Source organism: Rhamphochromis longiceps, linkage group LG3, assembly GCF_057381845.1.
Source record: "Rhamphochromis longiceps isolate RC_006_pf linkage group LG3, R_longiceps_female_GT1.1, whole genome shotgun sequence".
NCBI classification, from domain to species: Eukaryota; Metazoa; Chordata; class Actinopteri; order Cichliformes; family Cichlidae; genus Rhamphochromis; species Rhamphochromis longiceps.
Genome location: NC_140559.1, coordinates 60,552,242 through 60,578,287, shown reverse-complemented (window position 1 = coordinate 60,578,287; position 26,046 = coordinate 60,552,242). Strand labels below are relative to the sequence as shown.

The window sequence follows — 26,046 nt, the reverse complement described above, 5'->3', positions numbered from 1 at the left end:
GACTGGTGTTTGCACCACTGAAATCTAAATCACACTAATGTGTCCTCCAAGGTGTTTGGTGGGAGCACTGAGTGAAACATTAGAGCTCTGGTAAAATAACAAACAGGGCTGTGAGAGCAACTGAAGTGATAAAAATACTGCTTAAACTCAACTTGGGATCAACTTGATCCCTATTTTCTTAAGTTGGCTGCAGATTTTATAGCAGAACCAATAACTTACATTTTTAATCTTAGCCTCTCGAAAAGTGAGATCCCTGTAATATGGAAATCTGCCTATGTTCTCCCTTTGCTGAAAGGAGGTGATCCTTCAGATGTTAATAATTACAGGCCCATATCTAAATTGTGTGTTCTAGCAAAAGTTCTAGAAAAGTTCATTAGTGAACAACTGAAAGACTTTTTGGACAAAAATTCAGTTCTTTCCCAACATCAGTCAGGATTCAGAAAACAACACAGCACAATAACTGCTGCTATTAAAGTGGTTAATGACATTGTTGAATCAATGGACTGCAAAAAATACTGTGCTGCTCTTTTTCTTGACTTGTCAAAGGCTTTTGATACAGTTGACCATGCTATTTTATTAAATAGACTAATCAATATTGGTCTATCTGTAAATGCTGTAAGTTGGTTTTCAAATTACTTGTCAGCAAGAAAACAGTGTGTCCGTGCTGCTGGGTCTTCTTCCTCTTTTCTCCCAGTGTCCAAAGGAGCTCCGCAGGGCTCCATATTAGGACCATTGCTATTTTCTCTTTACATAAACAACCTTTGTGATAATTTGTCAAATGCAGCATTTCATCTTTATGCAGATGACACAATTATTTATTGTTCATCCCCTTCAGTAGCACAAACCCTGCAGTTTCTGCAGTCTGTCTTTGATGTTGTTCAGTCCCATTTAACTCAAATTAAGTTGGTGTTAAATCCAGAGAAATCCAAGTTCATGTTATTCTCAAATGGCAAAGAGTTCTCCTAAGATTAAAACAATTCAAAGAACCGAAATTGAAATGGTCACGTCTTACAAGTATCTAGGGATCATTATAGATCAGAATTTGTCATTTAAGTCTCACATTCAAAGGCTTGTGTCGAAGTTAAAACTAAAACTAGGTTACTTTTTTAGAAACCAATCCTGTTTCTCCCTCCAAGTGAGAAAACATTTGATTCGTGCAACCTTTTTACCTTCATTGGATTATGGTGACCTGCTTATTATGAATGCACCTGCCCACTACCTAAAGAGGTTGGATACTGTATACCATTGTGCTTTACGTTTTATTACTGGCTATGGAAATCGTGTACATCATTGTTCTTTGTATGCTGCTGCTAAATGTCCATCTTTGCATATTCGCAGACTCTCCCATTGGTTGATCTTTATCTATAAATCTCTCCTTGGGCTGGTTCCATCTTATTTATGTGTTTATATGTGTAAAAACCACAACCAATACAGCCTTCGTTCGCACAAAATCATACAATTGATTGTCCCAAAAATCAGAACAGAATTGGGGAAAAAGGCTTTTAAATACGCTGCCCCTGCTTATAATAATAATAAACTGCAGAAGGAACTGAAATTATCAGAATTGGTTACCTTGGGAGAGTTTAAGTCTGTCTTAAAGGAACGAGAGAACAGCTCTTTTACTCAGTGTGATTGTTTTTAATGTACTCTTAATTTGATCTGTTATTGTATATTTTACACATGTTGGTATGGGATATTCAGGGCTCTAGAGTGCGACCAAATTTTTCAGTGGTGTGACTAAAAATAAATATTTGGTCGCACCTGTGTGACCAACTGTTGGGGTAACAAAAAATAAATAAATTCTCTGCAACTCTCCATGTGGTCAACAACAGACACACATTATGCCCCTATCGTGGACTAAACCAATCAGAGATAGTCAGGGGCGGGACCTCTCTGATTGGCCGTGGTCCAGTTGAAAGTGCAGGTGGAAGAGAGAGGCGAGTAGCTTGAATAAAGCGATATCAATTCATTAACGGATTCCACACAAAGACGTAAACACAGAGCGGACCCGACGCATCAGAATTAGCTTTGTCTTTCTCAGCTTTCTCACCTGACGGCCCGTAGACGGACACGCTGTCGGAGCTCAGCAATTCTGATGCGTCGGGTCCGCTCTGTGTTTACGTCTTTTTTGCGCTGATTCTGAGCTGCAGGTTTTGTCTCTCTCCAACCAAAATTTGCCGAGCCAGCAGCAAAAGAAGCAGCAAACTACGCTTCACAGTTGATCAATGTCGTCATGAATTCCCTCTGAGTTTTGCTGTTTTGCTTCCACCACGATAAAAATCACACTTCCTGCACAGCTCTTTCTCTGTGTACTTCAGGAACAGTTTCCCGTCTCAAATCTGTTTTCTGCATTATTCATTTGCTTATTACCCACCAGTCTACCCTTGTTTACAGCGCTGTCTTTTTCTTTTTTCACTTAAATGACCTCGGACAAGAAAGCCTAATTTCTGCTGGTCAATACTGAAGAAATTTAAACTTCTTAAAATCATGCAAAATTGCAGAATATTGCAGAATATTTTTAAGGTTATCTGCTATAAAAAGCCAGACCAGGAAAATCTCCTTTATGTTTTTCTGTTTTATTCTCAGTTACTTTCACACAAAGGCATCTACTGTGATGTTCACAATTCTGATGAAGTCTCATGTACTGATAAATGATCAGAGTTATAATATTTCTGACTGTCTGAGGCTAAATTGAATCAAATCAGGACTTTGAGAACCGGAATCGAATGGATTATAGAAATCAGTGATGATACCCAGCCCTAGTGAGCAGCCTACGCCCGACAGAAGTGGATGTAGCTGTGGGTAATAAGAGAAGATGAAAAGAACGATTGATAACTTTTTTGTTAAGTTAAGGCCTGAACCGTCTGAAATTCATAGCCAGTGCTCTGACATGGTGCCATCAATCTTTGAATGCTGACAAAGCACAGTGTATCCAGGAAACACATTATATGCTGCAATAAATGCACTGCCCAAGTGTCCCCTCTCCCCACTGCCTTTCAGCAACAGACAGCAGCAAAGAGGTCGTCAGAGGAGGCCGAGATGATGATTAAGTTTAACATTTTCTACAATATTGAATAAGCACTTTAAGCACAAGTTTGTTAGTTAATAATTTAGAAATGAATATTGTCTGTATGGACTTCCCCCCCAAAGAAAGTGCACATGTAAAACTGCGGTGTTAAGCCATGCGGTTGAAAAATTTGAGTGCGCCTAACTTTTGTGCTGGTACGCCTAAATTTTTAAAGTTAGGCGTACCGGTGCGCCCATGTCAAAAAGTTAGTCTAGAGCCCTGATATTGTATTTGTTTTAAATGTTATATACCTATGTGGTATGTGACTTTTGTTGCCATGATGCCAGGTCTCTCTTGGAAATGAGATTTTTAATCTCAATGAGATTTTTTTACCTGAATAAATAAAGGACTAATAAAAATAAAGATAAAAAACACTTTGATGTTCTCTCGTCACCTAACAAAGTCCAAACCCTGTGAACTATTTTAGCTTTAATAATTGTGGATTCAGGTATCCTGAACCCATCTTTGGACATTTGTAATTAAATATTTTAAAACTCCGTCAGAGACTCCTGATGTGGCTGTTTGGAGAAGGAAAAGAGGGACAAAGTGGAGCGTCGAGCTGAGGCTTCATTCACTGCAAACCTACAGTTATGTTTCCTTATTTCTGCTGTTTGCATGTTCACAGCTGAAATAAAGCTGCCTCTTTGACTTCATCCTGTTGTGTTTGGGTCCAATCCTGCCTGCCACACAGCGCTACAGGACAAAGTCTAAGATTTTTATCTTTTTAATGAATCTTTGGTCATATTTATCCAGGAAAACACAAACATGTAAAGGAGTCATCACAGTTCTCTGACCTCGTTGGTCCAGGTTCAGCACTGAAGTCTGGAGGGTGATGTATGGACCAGTCACTCCTCACAGACGGACAGCTGGATCCTGCAGACTGTGACCTCTGACCTCTGCAGACACAAACATGTTTTATTCAATGATCAATTCTCTGATAAAGTGATTGAAGCAGCTGTGATCACACAGACTGCAGATAATGCAGCTGTTTGCTGTCAGTAACAGTCCTCTTAGATTAGAGTTTTTTACAGGAAAACAAATGTCCCTGAATGCAACAGTGAGACACAGTCTGCCTGTGTGGCTGTGATAGCTGCCGTTAGGAGCGCTCATGTGTTTGCAGTTAGACGAGGAGATGTTACCATCATGGACATGTTAACAAATCCTGCAGCATCACGTGGCACAAACACTTTGTGTTCCTGTCATCTGCAAGCAACGGGAAGTTCATTAATAAAGGCGGGATGGAGACGTGACTGTGATGGTTCTCCTTCATCCAGCTGTTACACACATCTGGGCTCACACGACAAGCCTTTGTCTAATACAGCAGCTGCTCTCTGAACACTTTTTTTTTTCTTTTCTTTTTTTTTGCCTGTCCCGTTTGGCTCTTTTGCCATCAGAATTGTTGTCTAAAGGCAAAGAAAGATGCCCAACGGATTTACTTTACCAAATTGACCATCCCAGCCTTGCCGTAATGGTCCATTTGATTCACCTTTTATTGTTTATTTTATTTTCACTTGCTGAATACGGGACAGACTTGACTGGGGGAAAGAAGGGGAGAAAGAAAGAGGGAAAGAGAAACAGCTGAGAAGAGGGACGGGGGAGAAGGGCAAAAAACAAAAACCAACAGAATGGGCAGAAAAAAAAATGCATATATCGATCACCTGGATCACCTGTTGAGAAAGAAAAAAGAGAACAAGCAGACGAAAACAAGAGTAATATAATAAACAACATCACAATGATATATGGGAATATGACAGTAAATACTAAATATTAAACATTATTGTGCAGCACATAAGATCAACAGAACACAGTGTGCTTTGAGGTAGGAGCCAAAAAGGGTGTAGTTTGTGGGTGTGATCACCCGTGTGTACACCTGTGAGCATGGACGCGCTTGTTTTTAAAAGGTTCCTTCATGTATTGATCTGCTAGAGGGTGTGGGGGGGCCACAGCCCCGTCCTCCAGGGCATGAAGCAGGTATGGAGGAGATCAAAACTCCAGACATCCAGAGGCCCCCAGAACACAAGAGACCAAGGAAGACCAACAGAGGGGCAGCCGCGCCACTGTCCCAGAAAGAGCTGAGGAGAGTCCCAGATGAGGGCTCACCCAGCAGCCGCGGAGCAGAAGCCAGGGGGGGTTGCAGTGACGCGCCCGTGAGCTCCGCCGGCAGCCAGCTGTGCCTGAGTGACCGAGCCCCAGGCCGAGAGGTCGGGGGCACCCCACCTCCGAAGTGGCCCGAGCGAGCCCCAGGATCCAGGCCCCGATAAGCGGCGCCAAGGAGTGAGCCGGTGTGTACCTGGACGCCCATCCCCAGACACAAAGAACCACCAACACACCGATGTCTGAGGGAGTCCGCCACTGGCAGGGGAAGTGGTGGTGGTGGTGGGGGGGGGGGGGGGGGGTGTAGGACTCCAAACCTTGGAGGGCCTGAGATGTCCCCAGAGAGGTGGCGTCTCAGCAGGCCGCAGAGAATGGGGGTGAGAGAAGACTCCAAACCTCCCTCCACCCGCTCATTGTAGTGTTGATGCATGTGTGTTCTAAGGTGTAATTAAAACCCAGGAGGGCATGGAGCTACCTGCCAGAGAGCAGCAGGTAAGCGCATAGTCCCTCCTGCTAGCCCTCAATGTCTACGTGTATTTAAAATCGAGAGGTGGGCAACGACGCCAAGGGTGAGGTGTACACCCTGATGGTAACTTGGACTCCGTGTATCGTGCCCACCCCCAAGATCCTATATCTATGTGTAATGAGGGTGTGAGTAATGTGAATGTCTAAGTTGTGGGATAAAATTGAGGCAGAGGCAGCCGGAAGGGGACAGAGGGGGGGGGGGGGGGTAGCCTCCTCTGCACCCTGGTGACATACCCCTACTCCAAGGCCCTGCATGTGTGGGTGGTTGTGGTGGAGCGGGAAGAGGGAGGCAGCTGGAGATGGGGAGGGAAGGAAGGTGACCCCTCCCTGGGGCCAGCTCCCCCGCTGACCCCAGTAGGCACCCCCATACTCCGCGACCCGCCAGGGAAAGGGGGCCCAGGCCCATCCAGACCGGGGCCCAGTGCAGCAGCACCGCCCGGCCCCACAGAGTCCGGGACAGTCCACCCAACCCCACCACAGAGAAAACTGCACCCACTCCACCATCCACTCATCTTCCAGACTACATAAGACAGTAAACGCCCAGGCTGAGATCTTCCTCCACCTCTCCTGTATCTCCCCCTCCTGCAGAGAGAGTTCCTGAGGAGAGGAAAGCTCCTGCAAGGTGTGACAATCTCCCCCACCAGTTGAAGAGCCCCCCAGGTGGCTCGACGCACTGGCGGCACCCTGCGCCAGGGCTGGGCCCCCATGCACCCACCCGCCCACCACCCCGGCAACACACCAACCAGGACCCAAGCCCCTGAGGCCCGGCCAGAGCCCCGGCCCAGAGACGGAGCGCCTCCAGACCCTCACGCCCATCCCGGACCCACCCAGGGGCAGCCAGGCTACCAGGTCAGTAACCCACGTCCGTCAGCACAGACCCTCCCCTAGCCCCGCTGCACGCAGCCACGAGGAAACAGTCACCTAAGAGCCAACAGAGCCCCCAATGGGACATGACCGCTACCCCGGGTTGAGCCCCCCAAGGAAGATGCCTCCGGGGAACCCCCCGACGCCCTAAGCCTGTCCCTACCCCGACACCAATCACAGCAGTGAAGGTGGAACCAAACTATGACCCCCCACCCCCACTAGGTGATGGAGCTGATCAAAGGAGCCCAGAGCAATTGATCTGATGTGGTGGCAGAGGCTGTATCAAGACTAATGTAATCTAATAGATAATTTCTATATTGGTTAGAATTAAGATTATTTTTATTTTTCCAGTTCATGAGGACAGTTTTCTTGGCTATGCATAGGGCAGTGAAAATCATATGGGCTATATTCTTTTCTGAAGTGACATTATCTAAGCTGCCCAACAAACACACTAAAGGGGAAGTTGGAATGTTACATTTCAGACACTTTGATAAGTGTCTGAACACTTTTCTGAAGAGGAGCTGCACAAACCTTTGTTTGCTTTCTAGAGCAGCGTATCAGAGTCAGACTACCCACTGCTAGCAGCTGTTTCTATCATAGTTTAGGATCCAGATGTGTGAGGTCTAGATTTACACCTCTGATTAAAATAAATAGTTAAAAACAGCCAATTGAGTCCAAATGTGTCTTAAAACCAGATAAACTGACAGTTACAGCTGAGCCTGTGTGTCCTTGGAGACACTGCTCTGCTACAGAGATGCATTTTAGAAACCAGGAAACATCAAAATCATTTAAATCAGAGAGTTCTTGTTACTAACAGCTCACCTCTCTGCAGCAGAGACTTTAAACTCAATGATGAAATCTTTAGACCGGTCACTCTTACAGGACACAGAGCTGGGTGGAGGTCCAGGCTGGTTCCTGTGAATAATGATGGAGCAGTGATGTGAGTGCTGAGCTGTGACATGGAGAAGAGTCATGGACAGTTAGAGATGGTCATCTCACCTCTGAGCTTTGGTCTGGCTCTCATGTTCCCCACACAGAGTGCTTTTAGAGGGAGGGACTCCCTCCTCTCTGTCCTCACACTGATCCATGCTGCTCAATTCACATCAGCTCACACACACTTTCTACCTTCACCTGCAGAGGAAACACAAATCATTCATGTGCACATCAACTGAGAGCTGCAGAGGTCGTGTCTGATGTGTTGGACTAACATCCATCTGAGACGCAGCTTTCATTTCAGTAACAGTGCCCAGGACCAAGCTCACTGCTTACAGAGAGTTCATACTGTAACCGCTAGCTGCTCTTTGGGCTCCGCCTCCAAGACGGTGTTGTAGGTTGAATGGCTTCTTTGTGAGCGCGGCTGCTGAGTTATTGCATTTATGTGCAAGGAATTTAATTTTACCCATGAAATGAAATTATTTGCTCGGATCATGTTTTTGCTAATGCTTGTGTTATGACATAAAAAACAAACAAACTGTAGGACAGGTGAGAAGTGGGAGGAGATTTTCAAATTAATTTGTAGCTGTTTATCTTTGTGTTGTCAGAGTTAAATGTATCTTATATCTCCCTTTTTTCACTGAGCAGTTTCAACTTCATTAAAAATAGAATGATATTTTTTTAAGTCTGCAACTTGTGGATTATCAATAAAGTGCATTTATTTTTTCAACATGAATAGTGTACCACTCTTCAACCTTCTGCATGACTTGACTTTGTTTTCTTTTCAAACATACTTTACTAAGAGCATGAACAGGACATAATGCCAGCATAAAGATGATGATTGGTGATGGGTCTGCCTCGCACAACCCCTCGCTGGAACAGAGACAATTGAACTACAACAGCAAAAAGCTTTGAACACCAGGCAGAGCTCTTTGAGCTTCTCGTGCATGAGGGAGAGAACTGGACAAAACTCATACTGGACACATACAACCACAGATGTGTTTGTATGTGTGGGGGTCAAGATGTGACCCCATAAACAACTTCCCTAAACCTGCAGTCCAGCTATTGTTGGGATTTAAATATATATTCTTAATTCTTATTTTCTCATTATATTTTTTTTATTTATTTTAATATGAGATGCCTTCAGAAACTGAGCTCAGAGGAGACAAGACTAAGTTAAGGTATAAAACAATAAAAGAAGGTATGACCTCTCTCATGATCCCAAGTTGTGTGTGCATGCCAGAGCACTCTGGAAGGCACACAGAGTCTTTACAGACTACTAAGGATCAAACCTCTATCATCATGCAATCGATTATAAAACTCTAAGCATATATGAGTAAATATTTCTAAGCATAAATGACAATCAACAATATTAACCTTACAATTGGCATCAGGGATTTACTTTTAGGCAATAGGGCAGTTTTACTTGCTGCTCAGCAAAAACATATTTATGTTACAGTTTTTTCAGCTAAGAAGAGCTTAAAGACTCTCAGCTTTTATACTCAAGCCCCTGTAAATAGTTGGACAAAAAAATCATTTTCTCAGAAGTGTTCATGTTCATGTTCCTTTATTCACAGATTATTTCACAGATAGAGACTGAATAACATTTGTAACCCGGCACTTTGCAAAAACCAATGACTTTAAATACGTATTGTATTATTTTAAAAGTCAGAATATAGTATAAATACTATGCCTAACCAGAAACTTGTGACTTTTATTAAAAAATATTTTAAAAAATTGATCGTTTAAATGCATTTATCTTTAAATAGTTTTTGTCATTAACCAAAGTGCAGTGAGTTTATGTTCGAAATGTAAAACCTGTCAAACCCATTTATGGTGTGAACAAAGCGGACATTTTATGACGCAGTATTTTAAAGCAGAGTCAGACATCAGAATCTAGAAACTATCAACTACATGTAGGTAAAAGACTAACTTGTGACTTTTTTTAGCTTGTGCTGTTTCCATGAATACAAAGACAAATCGTTAAAGGAGGAAGCCAAAGCAAACTTACAGTTTCTTCACACACCAACAACAAGCTTCACTCCACACCTGGACACTAAACACAGACACACAGGTGAGCTGCTTCCTGGAAGGAGGCGGGACTCCACCTGAAGCTCACAGGTGGGAGGGGCTCAGCTCTGTGTGTGCTGATGTGGTAACTTTAAAAATATGCCGTCTGACTGCTCAGACTGAGTCAGAGTAAAGTTCACATGATGACGTGTGGAGACATGAAACCTTGTTGTAGCTGCAGGTGTGAACACACTGATCCCAGATCAGCTCTGCTGTATTTGTAACATGAACATTTCTGCTGCAAAGCTTCAAATGTTCAGCATGTTTCTCTGTTTCCAGTCTATAGATCCAGTCACACTTTCTACCTTCACCTGTGCAGCAGAGGCGGAGGCAGACATTTGAAACCAACCGTCCAATCAGTGAGCAGCATCAACACCTGAGCTTCCTTCAGACTCTGTTATTGAAGATGTTGTTGGTACAAAGTTCATCTGCTGCTCACATGAATCCTGTGATGAAAGCTTTATTTCACTGAAGGTTTCTTCAAAGCTCATTTCAACCTGTTGAAGTAATGAATGAATGTGCAGACTGAGAGTGGATCACATGATGTTTAAGGTGTGTCATGTGACATGTTCAGTATTGTCACACATGTCTAGATTGTCCCTGATATCATAGCTGCTCAAACACTGATGATTATATTTGAAGAATTATTACTGATGGCAGCAAAGTTTGAATGGAGCTCTCTGTCTGTGCTGATTTGTCGCCCTCTGGAGGTCAAAGCACAAACTGCATGATGTCACTGTAACCACCACAGTGACAGGAAGTGTTTTTATGACTGAAACACTGAAATGATGCTAACGGCTGTCGTTAGGCTCACTGACAGCAGTGCTGATGTGTTCATGTCAAACACTGGCTCAGGTCAGACTCCTTCATCCTTCTCCAGCGTGAGGCCGCCCTCAGACCCACTGAAGCTCTGACCTTTGACCTGCTGACCCTAACCATTTCAGTCTCGTTGCATCTTTAAATGCAAATCCATCCAAACTGTAGCCGAGCAAAAGAAGCTGGAAGCTGTTCTATGAATGATGTTCATCCCAGAGTTTCTGTTTCCAGCTCAGACGTGTTAAACGCTGCTGCTGTGCTACATTTGTTATTTCCTGCTTTCACTACCATCCATGTTACTTTAATGCAGTAAAACAGGAGCTGTAAGTCTGACATTTATTTACTGTCATCACAAACACACACAGCTGGACTAACATCCAGACAAAGGGCTGAAAAGATGAGAACCAGCATTTGATTATTATTATTATATTTCCTGTTTATGTGGATGCACTTTTCTGTCTGTCAGTGCTGAAGCAGGCGTCACTGATGACATGACTCTGAGGGATGTTTCCAGCACCTCGCTGAATCTGAGCCATGAAGGTTTAAGGTATCTGTAAAGGCAAAGCAGGTCTGAGCCTGTGTTAGCAAGCTGTACCTAATAAAGTGGCAGCAAGGACTCAGTCAGTAATGATAAGAGCCAGCAGGGGGCAGCATAGAGAGGTGAGGCGCTGTCAGAGAAGCAGGCTGACATCAGACTGGTCATATTCCATCATCTATACCTGAAATAATCATCAAACACACGCAGAGCAGAAACATGTGGAAACATCTGGAGCTCAGTCTCAGTTTGATCCCTCAGAGGTTTACCTCAGTCCTGCTCCTCTGCTTCCTGTTTACAGCGCACACATCATGCTGTGTACTGAGAGTCATGTGGTCAAAGCGAGGCCCTGGTACTCTGACAGAAAGCTAGCACAGTTATCCTAATGTGTGACATCACTTCTAACCAGAGAGCATTCAGCTTTCACAGCAGCCAACATCCTGTCACACTGAGCATGTGCAAACACAGCAGCCAACATCCTGTCACACTGAGCATGTGCAAACACAGCAGCCAACATCCTGTCACACTGAGCATGTGCAAACACAGCAGCCAACATCCTGTCACACTGAGCATATGCAACCACATCAGCCAACATCCTGTCACACTGAGCATCTGCAAACACCGCTCTCGGCTTCCATCACTCACAAGCTCCACCCTCCACTTAAAAGCCCAGAACAGGGTACCTAGACCCGGTTTGTAGAGTACGCTTGGGGAGTGTGATTGTGTGTACAGCGTCTCTTTATGTCTGTCTCCACGTTGGTTGAGTGTGGAGTAAGTGCATATGAGAGCATGAGGGGGGGAATGGATGTTTGTGTCTGTGTGTGCCTGTATGTCTGTGTCTATATGTAAGGTTGGGTATCAGACACCACCTCTCTGGGGACACCTCAGGCCCTCCAAGGTTTGGAGGCCTATCTCCACCCACCACCACTTCCCCTGCCAGTGGCGGACTCCCTCAGGTGTCGGTGCGTTGGTGGTTCTTTGTGTCTGGGGGTGGGCGTCCAGGTACACACCGGCTCACTCCTTGGCGGCCGCTTGTCGCTCGGACCACTTTGGAGGTGGGGTGCCCCCGGCCTCTCGGCCTGGGGCTCGGTCACTCAGGCACAGCTGGCTGCCGGCGGAGCTCACGGGCGCGTCACTGCAACTCCCCCTGGCTTCTGCTCCGCGGCTGCTGAATGAGCCCTCATCTGGGACTCTCCTTAGCTCTTACTGGGACAGTGGCGCGGCTGCCCCTCTGTTGGTCTTCCATGGTCTCTTGTGTTCTGGGGGCCTCTGGATGTCTGGAGTTTTGATCTCCTCCATACCTGCTTCATACCCTGGAGGACGGGGCTGTGGCCCCCCCACACTCCCTAGCAGATCGTTACATGGAGAAACCTTTGGAATACAAGCGCGCTGATCCACACAGGTATGCACACAGGTGTTCACTGCTCGTAGACTTAAATTACACCTTTCTTGGCTGCTACTTCGAAGCACATCTGTCCTGCGTGCTGCACAACAACATTGAATATTTAGTATTTACTGCTGTTTACACTTACCTCGATTAATGCGATGGTGTTGTGTTTAGTATGTTGCTTTGTTTTTTTTTTGTTTTTTTGCTTGTTTTCTATTCTTCTCTCAACAGGTGATCCAGGAGATTTTTTTTTCTCCCCCCCTTTCTCACTGTCCCTCTCCTCTTCTGTTTTTCCTTTCCTTCCTCTTTCTTTCTCCATTTCCTATCCCTCACTCATGTCTGTCCCGTCTGTAACATCTGAAAATAAAATATAATAAATAATAAAAACAAAGATCGACCAAATGGACCAATACGGCAATGCCACGATGATCCATTTGGCAAAGTAAATCCATTGGGTATCCTTGTTGGTCTTCAGACAACAATTCTGATGGCTAAAGAACCAAATGGGACAGGCAACAAAAAAAAAAAAAAAAAAAAAAAGCCCAGAACAAAGCTTGTGACCAACACAGCACAGACAGAGGTGATGTTCACACTGTGTTTCTGGGTGTGAAACTCACCTGTGGGTGTAGCTGTTCCTCCCCTACAATCTCTGATGTCACAGCTGCTAAATTAGACTGAAGCCAGACTCAAACAGAAAACATCCTCAAAGACTTAGAGAGAGAGAGCTGCTCCATCTCTGGACCCAAAATATATGTTCCACCACCACGCTGCAATGCATCTTGGGATAGGGTGGGCCCACCTGTGCTTCAAATCCAGGGAGAAGGTGGACACGTCTGTGGGAGGCTAGGATTCTGGACGCCCTTTGCGGCCACGCTGTGATGTCATGGACCTCCAGAGGAAGCAGAGGCTGAATTTAAACACACCTGCTGACTTCATGTGTTCTGCTCTGACAGCTGCCATGTGTCACAGCGTGGATAATAAAGCCATCAAACTTCACTCAGCTCCAATAACACCATCAGTGTTTGATGTCCAGAGGATTCATCAGCTTTAACCATGATAGAAGCAGGAAGTTAAGATGAAGATGATAAACCACACTGAGCGACACACTGCGAGCAGGTTTGCAGCGATCTGAGCAAGAGCGAATGAAAAAACTGAGCGAGAGGGGCTGTTATTAAATGAATGAAGTCCTCACCTCCCAGCTTCAGTCAGACTGGTTCACCTGTCCCCACACCAGTCACACCACTGGCTGAGAACATGGAGCAGCACTTGCACTTGAGAACATGGATAATGTGACTTGGAGCTCTTTTGGTTCAGAGACAGCAAGCAGTTAGGCAAAGAGAGAAGAACTCAGCCTGTGGGATTCACTGAAAGATGTCATATAAATCCTCAGCACCATCCACAAGCATTTGCATTATTTGCAAAGAACATGGAGAACATCGGTGTATGAACGCAGCAGTACTCGTGTATATTGGAACACCTGCATTAGGAAAACAACATTTACAGCTACATTTACCAGAGGATCACAGACCCGCGCAGTAAACACAAGAGAGATAAACATGTTTGTGAACACAGGTTTGTTCTTACAGATTTATGACTTAATGCCAAACTATTCTGATCTCATTTTAAAATGAAACATGTCCATGTAATGACTGCATTAACCTGATGGGCCTGAGGTCAAGTTTAGGATATAATGTTCATTTCTCCAAAAGATATTTCAGATTGGTCGTACCTGATAAGTAGAAAAAGTAAAAAATATCTTTGAATGGTGTTTTTGTGTTTATTTATTTCTAAATGCTTGAACTGGCCAAAATGAAAAGGTTTAGCAATGAGTACATGGCAGGCACAGCTCAGGTTTGAAAGTCTGAGAGGCTGAGACAGATTGTGCACAGAGGGTTAGTGGATATATTGGAAAGAGGAGGATGAAGATGGAGCTACCATCATCACCATGTCACCATATGAGCGCAGTGGGTCTCAGGAGGTTCATAAAAACAATTGTGGGATGACTCACTGTCTTACTTTTCTGGAGGTCATTTAATACTTTAAGTTCAACATTTTCCAACCTGACATCGTATCGACATCAGAAATGAGTCATTCTGTTATGCTGCTGTATCATCGATTGATATAAATTTATGTTTCTGTAGCTAATCCAAAAAAAATCATTGTTGTCTTCATACATTGACAATAATTCTTTACTCCTAAAGCTTCAAACGAGCAGTTTCATATCTCAGTATTTCACCAACAACTGAGGACACTAGAGTGTCATTCCTCAGTGCAACACAAAAATGTTTCAGGCTAAAAAGTCCATAAATGTTGACACTAGATCATATTTTCTACTCTTATGTGCACTGGAGTGGGTTGGTGATCAGTCTGTGAGGTGCTATCTAATGATCTACCAACCAAGTTAATAATCCTGTCATAAGATTTGGTTCCATCAATGACAGAAATGGATGAACCAGTGTTGATGTTTGGTTTCAGACTGATGGCACAATGATTGTGACCATGGATGCCTACTTTGGTCTTGGAAGAAAAAGAAGAAGTATTATTGAGCGCTTTCATGGAAACATCATGTTTGTAAGAGACAAAGATGTAGAGGAATATCTGCAGTCTCATCCTGATAGCTCCAAACCAGCTGAGCTGAGGAAATGTTGAAGGAAATTTCATGTCACTGCTCCATCACTAGTGAGGTGTTCTCCTAAATAAGTCATAGTTTTAAATGGATTGGTTATGTAAGAGACAACATTTGAAGTATTTGTGATGGAAACAGATGTTTTTGAATGTGCAGATGTTGAGTGCCCCCCCCCCCCCCACACACACACACACACACACCCCTATTTTTTATTTTATTTTAAAGATAATTTCTGTCATGTTAAAGTTATTATGGCTGATTGAGGACTACTATTTCCTTTTGTAATTAGGATTGTAGCAACTTTAAAGCCAGAAATTTACTTCAGTCACAAAAACCAGCCAAAAAAGACAGGATGTAACTGGTGTAACTGGTGTAACTGGTGTATTTGGAGCCTCCTGTCGTCATGAAATTCCCCTCATGTTTTTGAACATGATTAATGGAGAACGCTGAGTTGTTAATCAATGCTTACGTCATTAACCTACAGTCAACAATGTCACCAAATGTTTCCCAAAAATATTATTTCTCTTATCGACTCGAAACCATTGAGATGATCTTTTTTTTAAACAGGCGAGCAGATCCAACGTATGTCATCAGTGAGCTGGTGAAAAGATACCAGGACAAGAACATCAAGCTGAATTTCATATACGACACCGTGTGTGTGCCGTCCTCACATATACATGTGAGTATTTTCTGTTACTATATGACACAAGAACAACATTTCCGGTTTATAAAACACTGTTTGGTGTTTATCAGACAAATGGAGGAGGAACACCTCGAGGTATTTCCCTGGCTGTCCATGTTTATGGACATAAACTGCAGTGCCAGCTATGATTTATTGGTCAATGTACACAAACTGACACACATGTCATCCTAAGCACATGCACACACTATTCAGTCCATACTTTGATAAACTCTTGTACAGTAAACAGTAAATATGTGTTAATCAGAAATCTTTTAGAGCACACGACGGCTTCCTGCGTTTGGGCTGAACGATGGAGAAGGCATGGAGAGGTTCTGCTCCTTCCTCAGAAGATCTGCAGGAATCACAAAGAGATGACTCCATCAGATCGACTGGACCTTCTGACTGATGCATTATTGCATTATGGGAGGAGGAAGTCATCGGATCTAGGTACACATGTTTCTGTATTAGTAGTTAAAATGACTCATTTACATTCAAACTGAGAGAGCTGACAGTTCCTACTGATAGAAGTGCAGCTCCTTCAGAGATGGGACAAAGAGGAGAAGGTCACAAGTCTGCTGAGGAGGAGATTTCTGCCACCCTGAAAGAGTCCCCGAGAAACCCGACTTTAATGGAACGTATGCTTGTAGTCGCAAGTGAATCTTTTCTCTTCCATGTTTGTCCAAGTGACTATTTCAGAACAAGACATCCAACAGTGGATGGAAAGAGAGACAGAAGCTGACAAACATGCACTTTTGAAAACGAGACCCAAAGGTTTGTTGATTTTGCCTGATTTGTTTCTTATTGGGTACTCAGGAAGCTGACAGTGGCTACTTCCTGTCTTTAGATTCTGTTCCCAGATGGAAGAGGAAGTATGTCATGAAACTGGTCGGGCATTGCACAGCTACAAGCATTTCACCTCATGTCATACTGTGTATGGTTTTGTGTGTGTGATAAATACAATTTGAACTTGAATTTGAAACTGGTTCAATTCAACCAGCTCAGGTAGGATTGAATTAAACTATATTTAGTGTTTTGTTGATATTCCAATCGTAAGAGTTCAAATGTTAGCAAACATAAAGGTTAACAGTTGTGCTTAGTTATGTCGACTATATGATGGGAAAACCTTGCTGTCAGTTTTACATGTGCGTTTTTAAATGTAGATCCCTGAATCACGAGTCACCCACTGCAGACCAAACACAGGAAGTTAACGTGTTAATGTTACCATTTCCAATTACGGTGCCATTCATCTAATCTGGAAATGTTTGTTTTGGGGCGGTGTTGATCTTCCTATTGTGTTTAGGCCAGAGAGTGCTCTTCAAACTACTGACAGACACGCCCACATTACAAGCAGATGGTGTGAGTCTCATTTGATTTTCCAGTCAACGCTGAGAGACTGCGAGCAAGAAATGAAGCAAGGAAGAAGGATCGCTCTACTCAATCTCAAGCACTTTTTCATTGTCACAGAGGAGAGGGAAACATTGTATTTTCTGCGTCACTTCCTCACAGAAAGGATATTTGTACCCATTCTGCAGGTAAACTGTTGATGGGACAATAAACAAATTTCACTTTGCAAAATGTTCTGCAGGGAGGTTGTGGTTGCATCTTTCGACTACCATGACCTGGATGACTGAGAACCTACGCAGACACGTTCTCAGGGAAGGGCTCCACACTTATTGTACTGATTTAACTGAGCTTATTGTCATCAAGCAAAGTTTGCTTTAATGTGTCTCTATTGACAACACAAAGAATTTTTGTCACTATTCATAAAATGTAGAAATCTTCAAATATATCTGAAGTGCTTGGTGTAAATTCAATGATTCAAGCTCCAGTTGGTTGTCATCTTCATTGAAAAATAAATATGAATAAATGATTATAATATATAATAAATAATATCATGTGTTGTTGGTGTTTTCTGTAAATGTCTTTTTGAATGTAAATGCTTTGTTTGGGACAAACAGGGAGTCGCTATGAAGCTGTCCAATCAAATCCACGTCTGTAACAGAGACTGAAGAAGATTGTAACAGAGTCCAACAGTCTGCAGCCACCACCACAGTCCACCGTCTTCACATCACAATTTCAACATGTCTGTGAAGTCTCCTTGCCCTTCTGCTCATGCCTCGATGAACAAGTAGGTAGAGTTCAAATGTGGGTTTTCAGTGAATGTATAAGTGCAATTTACTGTTACTGCTGCTGTTTGTGTTTTGTCAGGTTTGTTTCATTAACATTTCTCAGACAGAAGAAGGTGATATTCCAACAGAGCTGAAAAGGAGAGCCGTCGATTCCTTACATTTGAAGAGCAGAGCAGCTGAAGAGAAGCTGTGACTCCAACGTGAGATGGACCCTGTGATTCATCACCTTCACCAGCAACACACTGACCTGCATTCATCCATAGATGCCACTCAGGACCCTGGTTCCACAGCTGTTCTTGTTCACAGCTGCGTCCAGTTAGAGAGGAAACTGTATAATGCAATGATGATGTTCCAGCGTCATGTTATTGCTCCTCCTCCACATGCTTACCTGCCACAGTTTAACTCCGCCTCTCAGACAGTCATGTCACCTGATCTGCACGTTTTGCTGTACGATGACGTCATCTAGACGTTGACGAGGAGAAAAACTAGTTTTGTCCTGCAGATGGCGATCTTGCACCGTGTTCAGAGAGCCGACACTTTGATGGTGATGCTCTACTCAACTTACTTTTAGCCTGGGTTGGACTCTATATGAGCAGCTTCCACTCTGGTTTCAGTGTTAAATACACTTGTTTGATTTCACTTGTAAAAGCTGAAAAATAAATATGTTATTGCAAAAATATTTGTTGGTACATTTTCTGAGAGTCAAATATCTTGTTTGATTTGAGGAATGAACTGTTAAGGTGGAAAAAATGAATCAGGTTAAAATAGTGGTGCTTTAAACCACTGCAGATGTATAATGTAATTTAACATGTTGATAATGGTTGTAGTGGGCTTGTAATGTAAATGTGTTCTGATTAAATGTGACATTAATGGTGATGCTGCATAAACCTGATAAAACAGTTCTATTAGTGGGTCTGTGTGATCAGCATGCAGTGGGTTAAACACACACACACACATTCAAGCACATGCATATACACACACATATACATAAGGAGGTCTGGTTTCCCGGCCAGTTTCAAGGAGGGTTAAGGATGGTTTCTCCACCGAAAGGAGGTTTTTCCTCCGCCGCTGAGGGCGTTGAGTGTTTGGTTTCTCCACCAATATGTAAGGAGGATAGAGCTCTTATTGGTGCCTATTTTGTGTGTGAACGAGTGCGGGCCAGACGTGGTCTGTGTGAGTGTGACTGATTGTTGTCTCGTAATGGGGAATAAACTGGGTAAGTCTGCCTTGAAAGGGGATGAAATACATTGCAAAGTATTCACTGGGCAGCACATAGTATGTAGATCATTGAAGGAAGAAAGTAATGAATTTGTGCACAAAGCAGATGAAACAGTGTGTGTGACTGTGTCTGACGTCACTGTGTGTGTGAGCCACAGAGAGGTGTGAAAGACAAACATCCAAACTCAGCCTGCAGTTCTGTTCTGTGATTCTACATTTGACTATCCATTGAGTTTGGTGTGTACTTCTGCTTTGTTCAGATGCAGGAGGTAGAGCTGGTCACCTACTGATCGGAAGGTTGATGGTTCGATCCCAGGCTCCTCCAACCTGTGTGTCAAGTATCTTAGGCAAGATACTAACCCCAACTTGCTCTCTGATGGATCCATCGGAGTGTGAATGCACTTAGAAAACACTGAGTACAGATCACTGGTTCGTGCCTGTCCGTTCGACAACCTCGGACCGTCCAAACCTCCAACTTCCACCCCAATACCACAGGACGAGCCCCCAAACTGTTACGGATTCAAATATTGGGGATGGACACAAGACGAAAAACCCAAAGAACAACACTGGTCCGGCCGGGTTGAGTCAAACAATGATTTTAATGGTCACACGAGTGGGAGATGGACACCGTACGCAGACAGCCTCAGATCTCGCCTCAAAAACCACATTTCCATAGTTTTATGAAATCAGGGTATTAGAATGCCCCTTCATGCATAAGACAGGTGCAATACAATCAATGTTGACAGTTTATTTACACAGAAAAGAACATTCGCTCCTTCCCAAGGACAGGCACTGACTCCCACCTGTCTCCTGGAGCCAACTGTCCCCCTGCGGAGACACAACATTGCAGCTACAAGGATTTCCAAATTGATTAAGGTGATCAGTGTGTAATGCTCTGAATCAAGTATGTAATATTAAATGAATATTGTTTAAACAACTGCCACTACTTAAAACATAACAAAAGATATAACTGAATACAGAATCACAAAGAATAACATTATATCAGTGTTGTGTAAGCGCGTGCGGCCTTCTATGCTCAAAGCCTTTCCCCTCCATAGATCAGTCAGACATTGCGCTGACTGTAGCTTTTAACCCTTATTAACTTGAGCACAACTCTATAATGAGCAACAAACTGCAATATGTGTGAGATGATCATGGTTACACCTGCAATGAAAGATCATATGATTATTCTGGTACCTGTAAATAGAAGATTAACCTAAGGTTATAACAATCACTGTAATGTAAAGGTTAATGTAAGGTCAAAAGCTTCAATAAATGTTTAATGCAAAGCTGATTATATGATTCTAATGAACTAATAATGCAGATTCTAAAATAACAGAAAAACATCCCCTTTTTATCCCACAAGTGCAAACAACTGCATGTCAAATTTTACAGTTGATCAAAATGTCCATCACTGGTCTGTCAATCTCTCGTTGGAAAGCCGTGAGCCTCTCCAAGATGTTACCAAATTTCCTCTCAGAGAGCATAGTCTGAGTACTCACAACAGCCGCGAGCTTCTCCAAGATCTTATCCGTGCTGCATTCAATGAGCACATTTCAGAGGCCACAGCTTGCCCCATCGTTCCAGTCCTAGCCTTGTTGGGGTTTGAACAGCCATTTCTGCTTTCTTTAATCTTGGATAAGCCAGGGCCAGGCCAGCTCTGAACAGTAAGAACCCTGTTATCATGATTCTGAAAAGATATGTCTTCTTTGTCCTCGATCGACAGTCCCACCATGCACACGACCCTCCAGTTCCCCCACCCGTCCATCATGTATCTGGCAGGGAAAGTCCCTCCAGGACAGCCGGGCTCTCCCAAACGCAGGCTTCTCATTGAGAAGAGGGTGTCAATTGCATTCAGGGATCAGTTGATCACATCCATAGGTTTTAAAGAACAGACTGTGAGACTCTTCCAGGGTAAAAAACAAACAAACAAAGTAGACAAGACTAGACAAGGACAATGCTTCTATAACTCACCTGTTTGCATTATTAGGGGTGTGGCCTTTGTGACTGACAGGTGGATGGTAACACAGGGGGCTGTAGCTGCTAGCTGTCTGCTAGCTTCAGCTGAGCTGGACTGATTTTGTGCTTTTGGAGCCTTTTGGAGTGTTTTTAATGACGTCATGTGACCCATAATATGTCTGTAAGGTTACTGTAGTAACAGAGCGTCCAGGAAGCCTGGGCTTCAGTTTTCATTTCTCTCCTGAGCACTTCCATGTTATATCCAGGGACCATGTACCAGATCAAGATAATACACTACTGTGCAAAAGTCATGTTTGTAAGCATGCAAACATTTGGGTAAATACAAGCACACGAGGCAAATACAAAGTTTGTACAAATCAAAACAAGCTTCAAGTCAACATTTCAACAAAGTCTGAACTCTCTTAGATGGTGGAGGCGAGCTGGAGGTGTTCAGATGTTCAGTGAGCAGGATGGATGGTCTGAGCATATGCAGAAGAGGGAGTGGGGGATGAAGATGGAGGCAGGAGAAGAAGAGGAAGAGCTCAGAGGAGGGTCATGTATATAGGAGACGCAGAGGGCTGGAGTGAACGGCTTTTTTATTGATAAAGTATGTAGGCATTTTATATTGTAAGGTGAAGACCCAACAATAACACAAATAACTCGGAATTGTTTGTTTTTCTTTTTATGAGCACAGATGTTTACAAAAAACACAAAACATAATTCAACAGAGGAAAAGACCGCTAACCCCAACAGACTACTGTAGTAAAAATCACATCCATCCCAAAATGTGCCTTTTCCTATTTTGTTTTATTCTCCCTGCACCTACACGTCTGGATCCTCGATCTTCATTTAAAACTGACAGATACAGCAAATGATAAACCAATTAAACCACAGAAAAGCAGATAAAATGATGAAACAACCATTAAATATGAAGAAAGTAATTAAAATACACTGGCGTCTAAAGTCAATAACCTTTCAACATTTTCTAAATCTTAACAATCTCATAGATCACCTCTGTAGTTAAATATATCACCAGACGGGTGCCCATGGTGCAGACGGCTGAAGCACAAAACTCTCCACTTCTGATCAACTCATAATAAATATTAACAGAGGAAAAAGGGGAGGAGCAAACTGTGCAGCACTTCTCTTTCTGAAGGATTTTATTAAGATGTCCAAACCAGGTGAGGTGCATCGTGCAGTAAAACCCCTAATACTCTGATCCAATTAAACTCTTCCACATTTACATGGAGTGTGGATCTGAGGCGAGTTCGTATTTGCTTCACTGGCTCCTTCTTTTTGATCCTTGTTGATGTGAACGTCTTTAAAACCATCCTGTTTTCTCTGAGCCAGCCACGCACAACTTCTGATTCATCTCTCAACACTTCCTTTAAACCCTCATAGTCATCAGCTGAGTGATACATCATCAGCTTACTGCCACTCACAACAACATGAGCACTTTCTAAAGCAACTTTAAGATCATTTGTATAAACAGAGAAAAGGAAGTGGGTCATGCAGCGTCCTCGTGGCAGCTCACAGTGAGCGTCTGTCCACCAACATGAGCTGTTTCTATCAGAGAGAAAACTTCTCATCATAGAAATGGTTGAGCGTGAGAAACCATAAGATTTCAGTTTGCGAAGCAGCCGATCAAGACTGATGATGTCAGAGGAGCAACTGAAATCAATGAGCACAACTCCGACTTGTTTATTGTTTTCCAGATCTCTGAGCCACTGATCAGTTATGTTAGTAAGAGTGTCCTGAGGAGTGAATAACTTATTGTTATGAAAGTACTCCTCCATCTGCTGGAGGAGAACTTTCTCAAGGATCCGACGGAAAATGAAGCTCTCATGTTTCTCTGATGGAAAGTTGCTGTGCTTGATGCACGAGTTCAGGTTGTGACATATGGGAGCAGAGATGTACAGAGCTTCAGTTTGTAGAAGATAAGCATCGACGAGGGACAACAACCTCTCAACCTCTTCCTCTTTAACTCTTCTAAACTTGAGAGAACAGTGTTTGTTTTCCATTATCTTCTTTGTAATAAGCTCTGACAGTTCAGAACAAACAGAAGGATCCGCTTCTGTGTTCCTGCATGTAAGTTCTCTTTTTCGTACCTTGACAGTGATGAGTTTATGATCACTCAATGATTTAACTTGAGGAATGACTGATTTGGAGTGGAGCTTTGAAATATTTGTGTAGATGTGATCGATACATGTTGATGTGGATTGTTTCTCATCCTCTCTGGTAGGCTCATCTATGATCTGGGTCAGTCCACAAACTGAGGTGACAAAATCAATCTTCTTCTTCTTCTTCTTCTTCTTCTTCTTCTCCTCTGTAGACTCTTTCAGCCAGTCAATGTTAAAGTCTCCCAGAAGGAAAACATCTTTTTCTTCATTTGTCACCATTTCTATTTTTCTGCAGATTTGATCAAAATCATCCATTTCTGTCATGTAACAACAACCCACTAGCAGTGGTCTCTTATGTGGCAGGTAAATCTCAACCCAAATCATCTCGAGATCTGTGTGATCCAAGTCATACCGCTGAATAACCATCATGTTTTTCTCAATATAGAAACCAACACCACCTCCCTTTCTACCCTTTCTATCCTTTCTGTAAAACCTGAAATTCTCTATAGATATTTCAGAATGTTGAACTCTGTCGTTCAAATGAGTTTCAGTCAAGGCCAACACATGGATTTTATTATCTGTTAATATTTTCTCAATGTCAAGACCCTTTGTTCTCAGACTGCGTATGTTCAGATGACCTAAATGTAAATATTTAAGTTCAGAGTCAGCTGAAGGATCTGCAGCAGCCATAGTTTCAAAGAGAGACGGGTGTCACGGGTTCTCTGATCCTGGTTTGTCCTGATGGAAAGTGTCCTCTATGGGTCCTTCAGCAGGCAGCAGAAGATTCAGATCTTCTCCTCAGGTGAGAAGCTGTTCGTCTAATTCTTAGTCTCCTGGTCCAGGTTCAGTCTGGAGCACAAACACCTCACAGTTATCATGTAAAGGGTATAAATAAAACTCACATACACTGCATGATCTCAATAAATCTGAATATCATGAAAAAAATTAATTTTTACATAACGGTAAACTCTCACGTAAAGTGAAATATTTCAGATATATTTGATTAGGTTTTGTTGGAATTCATATAGCTCTGAATCACAACAGCAGTCGCCTCAAGATGCTTTACACTGTAAGGTAAAGACCAACAATAATACATCATAAGAAAACTGTCTAACTGTCTCGGTCACCGGCTTTTAGTGCAGGATATTCACATTTTGTGTTTCCTGTTTGGTTTCATTGTGAAGGCTCAGTGTGAAGGATGCTGGGCTATGTTTGGGCAGCAGAGAGAGAGAGAGAGAGAGAGCTCTCCTGGGTCCTCACATGCAGAGCTGGAAAATAAGGAGTAAACTGTGATTAACCACAAGTTTCACTGTCACACCCAGGCCTGACTACTTCCACACATGAAGGATTAAGAAATAACTTAAATAGAAGCTGTTTAACAAAGAGGAGCAGATCTCAAAAAGCAGCACATCACCATCTAAACAAAGTCACTGACATCTATCAGTCTGAAAGACTTACACTGGGAGTCTGAGTCACAGATGAACCAGAACAGCACTGTGATGGAGTTATAGGCTGTGGCACCGCTGCAGATGAGGCGGGTGGAGAGGACTGTAAAAAAACAAAGAAACAAATTTCACTATCAACAGTTACTGGGGTTAAAAGCATCTAAAGAACCAGCTGTAACTCATCAGAGTGCAGGACTCACTGGTACACAATAACTAGTTATAGTTATTGTCAAGGGATCCGTTCTTTGTACCTCGCTAAGTAAGTTAGCTGGATTTGATTGTTGACGATTTCGCGTGATCCTGGATCGTTCGGTTCCCCGAAGCTCATCCGGGACTTGCTGTCATAGCAACAGAGCCGTAAGCATAAACCTGCTCAGGAGCAGGTTTACTTTATATAAACAGGATTAGATCGCGGCCACGCAGGTATGTCCGCTTCATTTATACGAAAGCAACAGCGATATTCCACCACTGTTTCACCATAAATAAATAACAACAAAATAACTAAAGATAATGCAGCACTTGATCCTTTTATTGATGTCACACAGATACATACAGGTCATTTCCTAAAAAAGGGAAATGTACTATTAACATTCTATTACATGTATGTGATTATTACAGATGTAATTCATATTTCAGAGTAGTAATTGCAAATTACTTCGTGTAATCAAGATGAGAGACCATGGCTATAAAAGCGAAGGTGGATTTGGGAAGCCTGTCGCAGCCATGTCCTGTCCGTATACGCGAGCCACCCATTGCGGAAGGTGCAAGATTAATAAGGAGAGTTTTCAGAATCCAGCGTATATTGCGGGATAGACAGGATCCTTTAGCTCAGCGCGACAGTGTGCTCGTTGAGAGATATCGATATTCCCGTGAGGGTGTCATGGTCCTGGGCCATGTGGGCCCAGTATTCTTAGTTCCTTGTATTTTTGTATTTCGTTCCTTATTTAGGCCATGTTTTCTGAGTTGCCCTGTTGTGTTGTTCCCTAAGTGTTTTCCCTTCATGGCTTTTACCCCCTGTGTGCCCCTCTGTGTATCTGTGAGCCCTCGTCTCTCCTTATGTTTTATTCCATGTTTCCCCTGCCCATTATGTCTAAGTTCTCCCCGTGCTCTCTCTCCCCCCTGTGTGCCCTCTATGTATTTATGAGCCCTCGTCTCCCTTTGTGGTTGTTTCATGTTTCCCCAGCCCGTTATGTCTGTGTTTCCCCGTGCTCTCTCTCCTCCTGTCTGAACCTCTGTGCCTGTACATGTCATGTTCAGTTCACCCCGCCCTGTCTCGTTATGATTATCAGTGTCACCTGTGTTCCCTGTGTGTGCCCACTTTCCTCGTTTACCCTCTGTGTATTTCTGTCTGAGTCTCCCTCTGTTCGGCGTCGCGTTCTCCCTCATGTTGTGTGTTATTCTCCCCGTGGTTCGGTTCCTTGTACATCTCATGCTTTAGTTTTCCCAGTTTTAGTTTATTTGTATTGCTTCTCGTGGCCAGCAATAAAGCTGTGTTTTTGAGTTTATCCCCGTGTCTGTGAATCTGCATCTTGGGTCCTTCTCCTGCCTGCCACACAACGTATCATGACAGAAGAAC

General features: G+C 43.2%; 1 protein-coding gene across 1 annotated transcript in view; it reads right to left on the bottom strand.

Annotated features, from left to right (window-relative positions):
• Positions 1-26,046, bottom strand: part of LOC146675562 (protein NLRC3-like) — a 61,185-nt gene that overhangs the window by 13,471 nt on the left and 21,668 nt on the right. Inside the window, exon 5 of the mRNA XM_085400503.1 lies at positions 3,862-3,963. Within this exon, the coding sequence (XP_085256629.1) occupies positions 3,862-3,963 (102 nt within the window). The remainder of the gene's footprint in view (positions 1-3,861; positions 3,964-26,046) is intronic.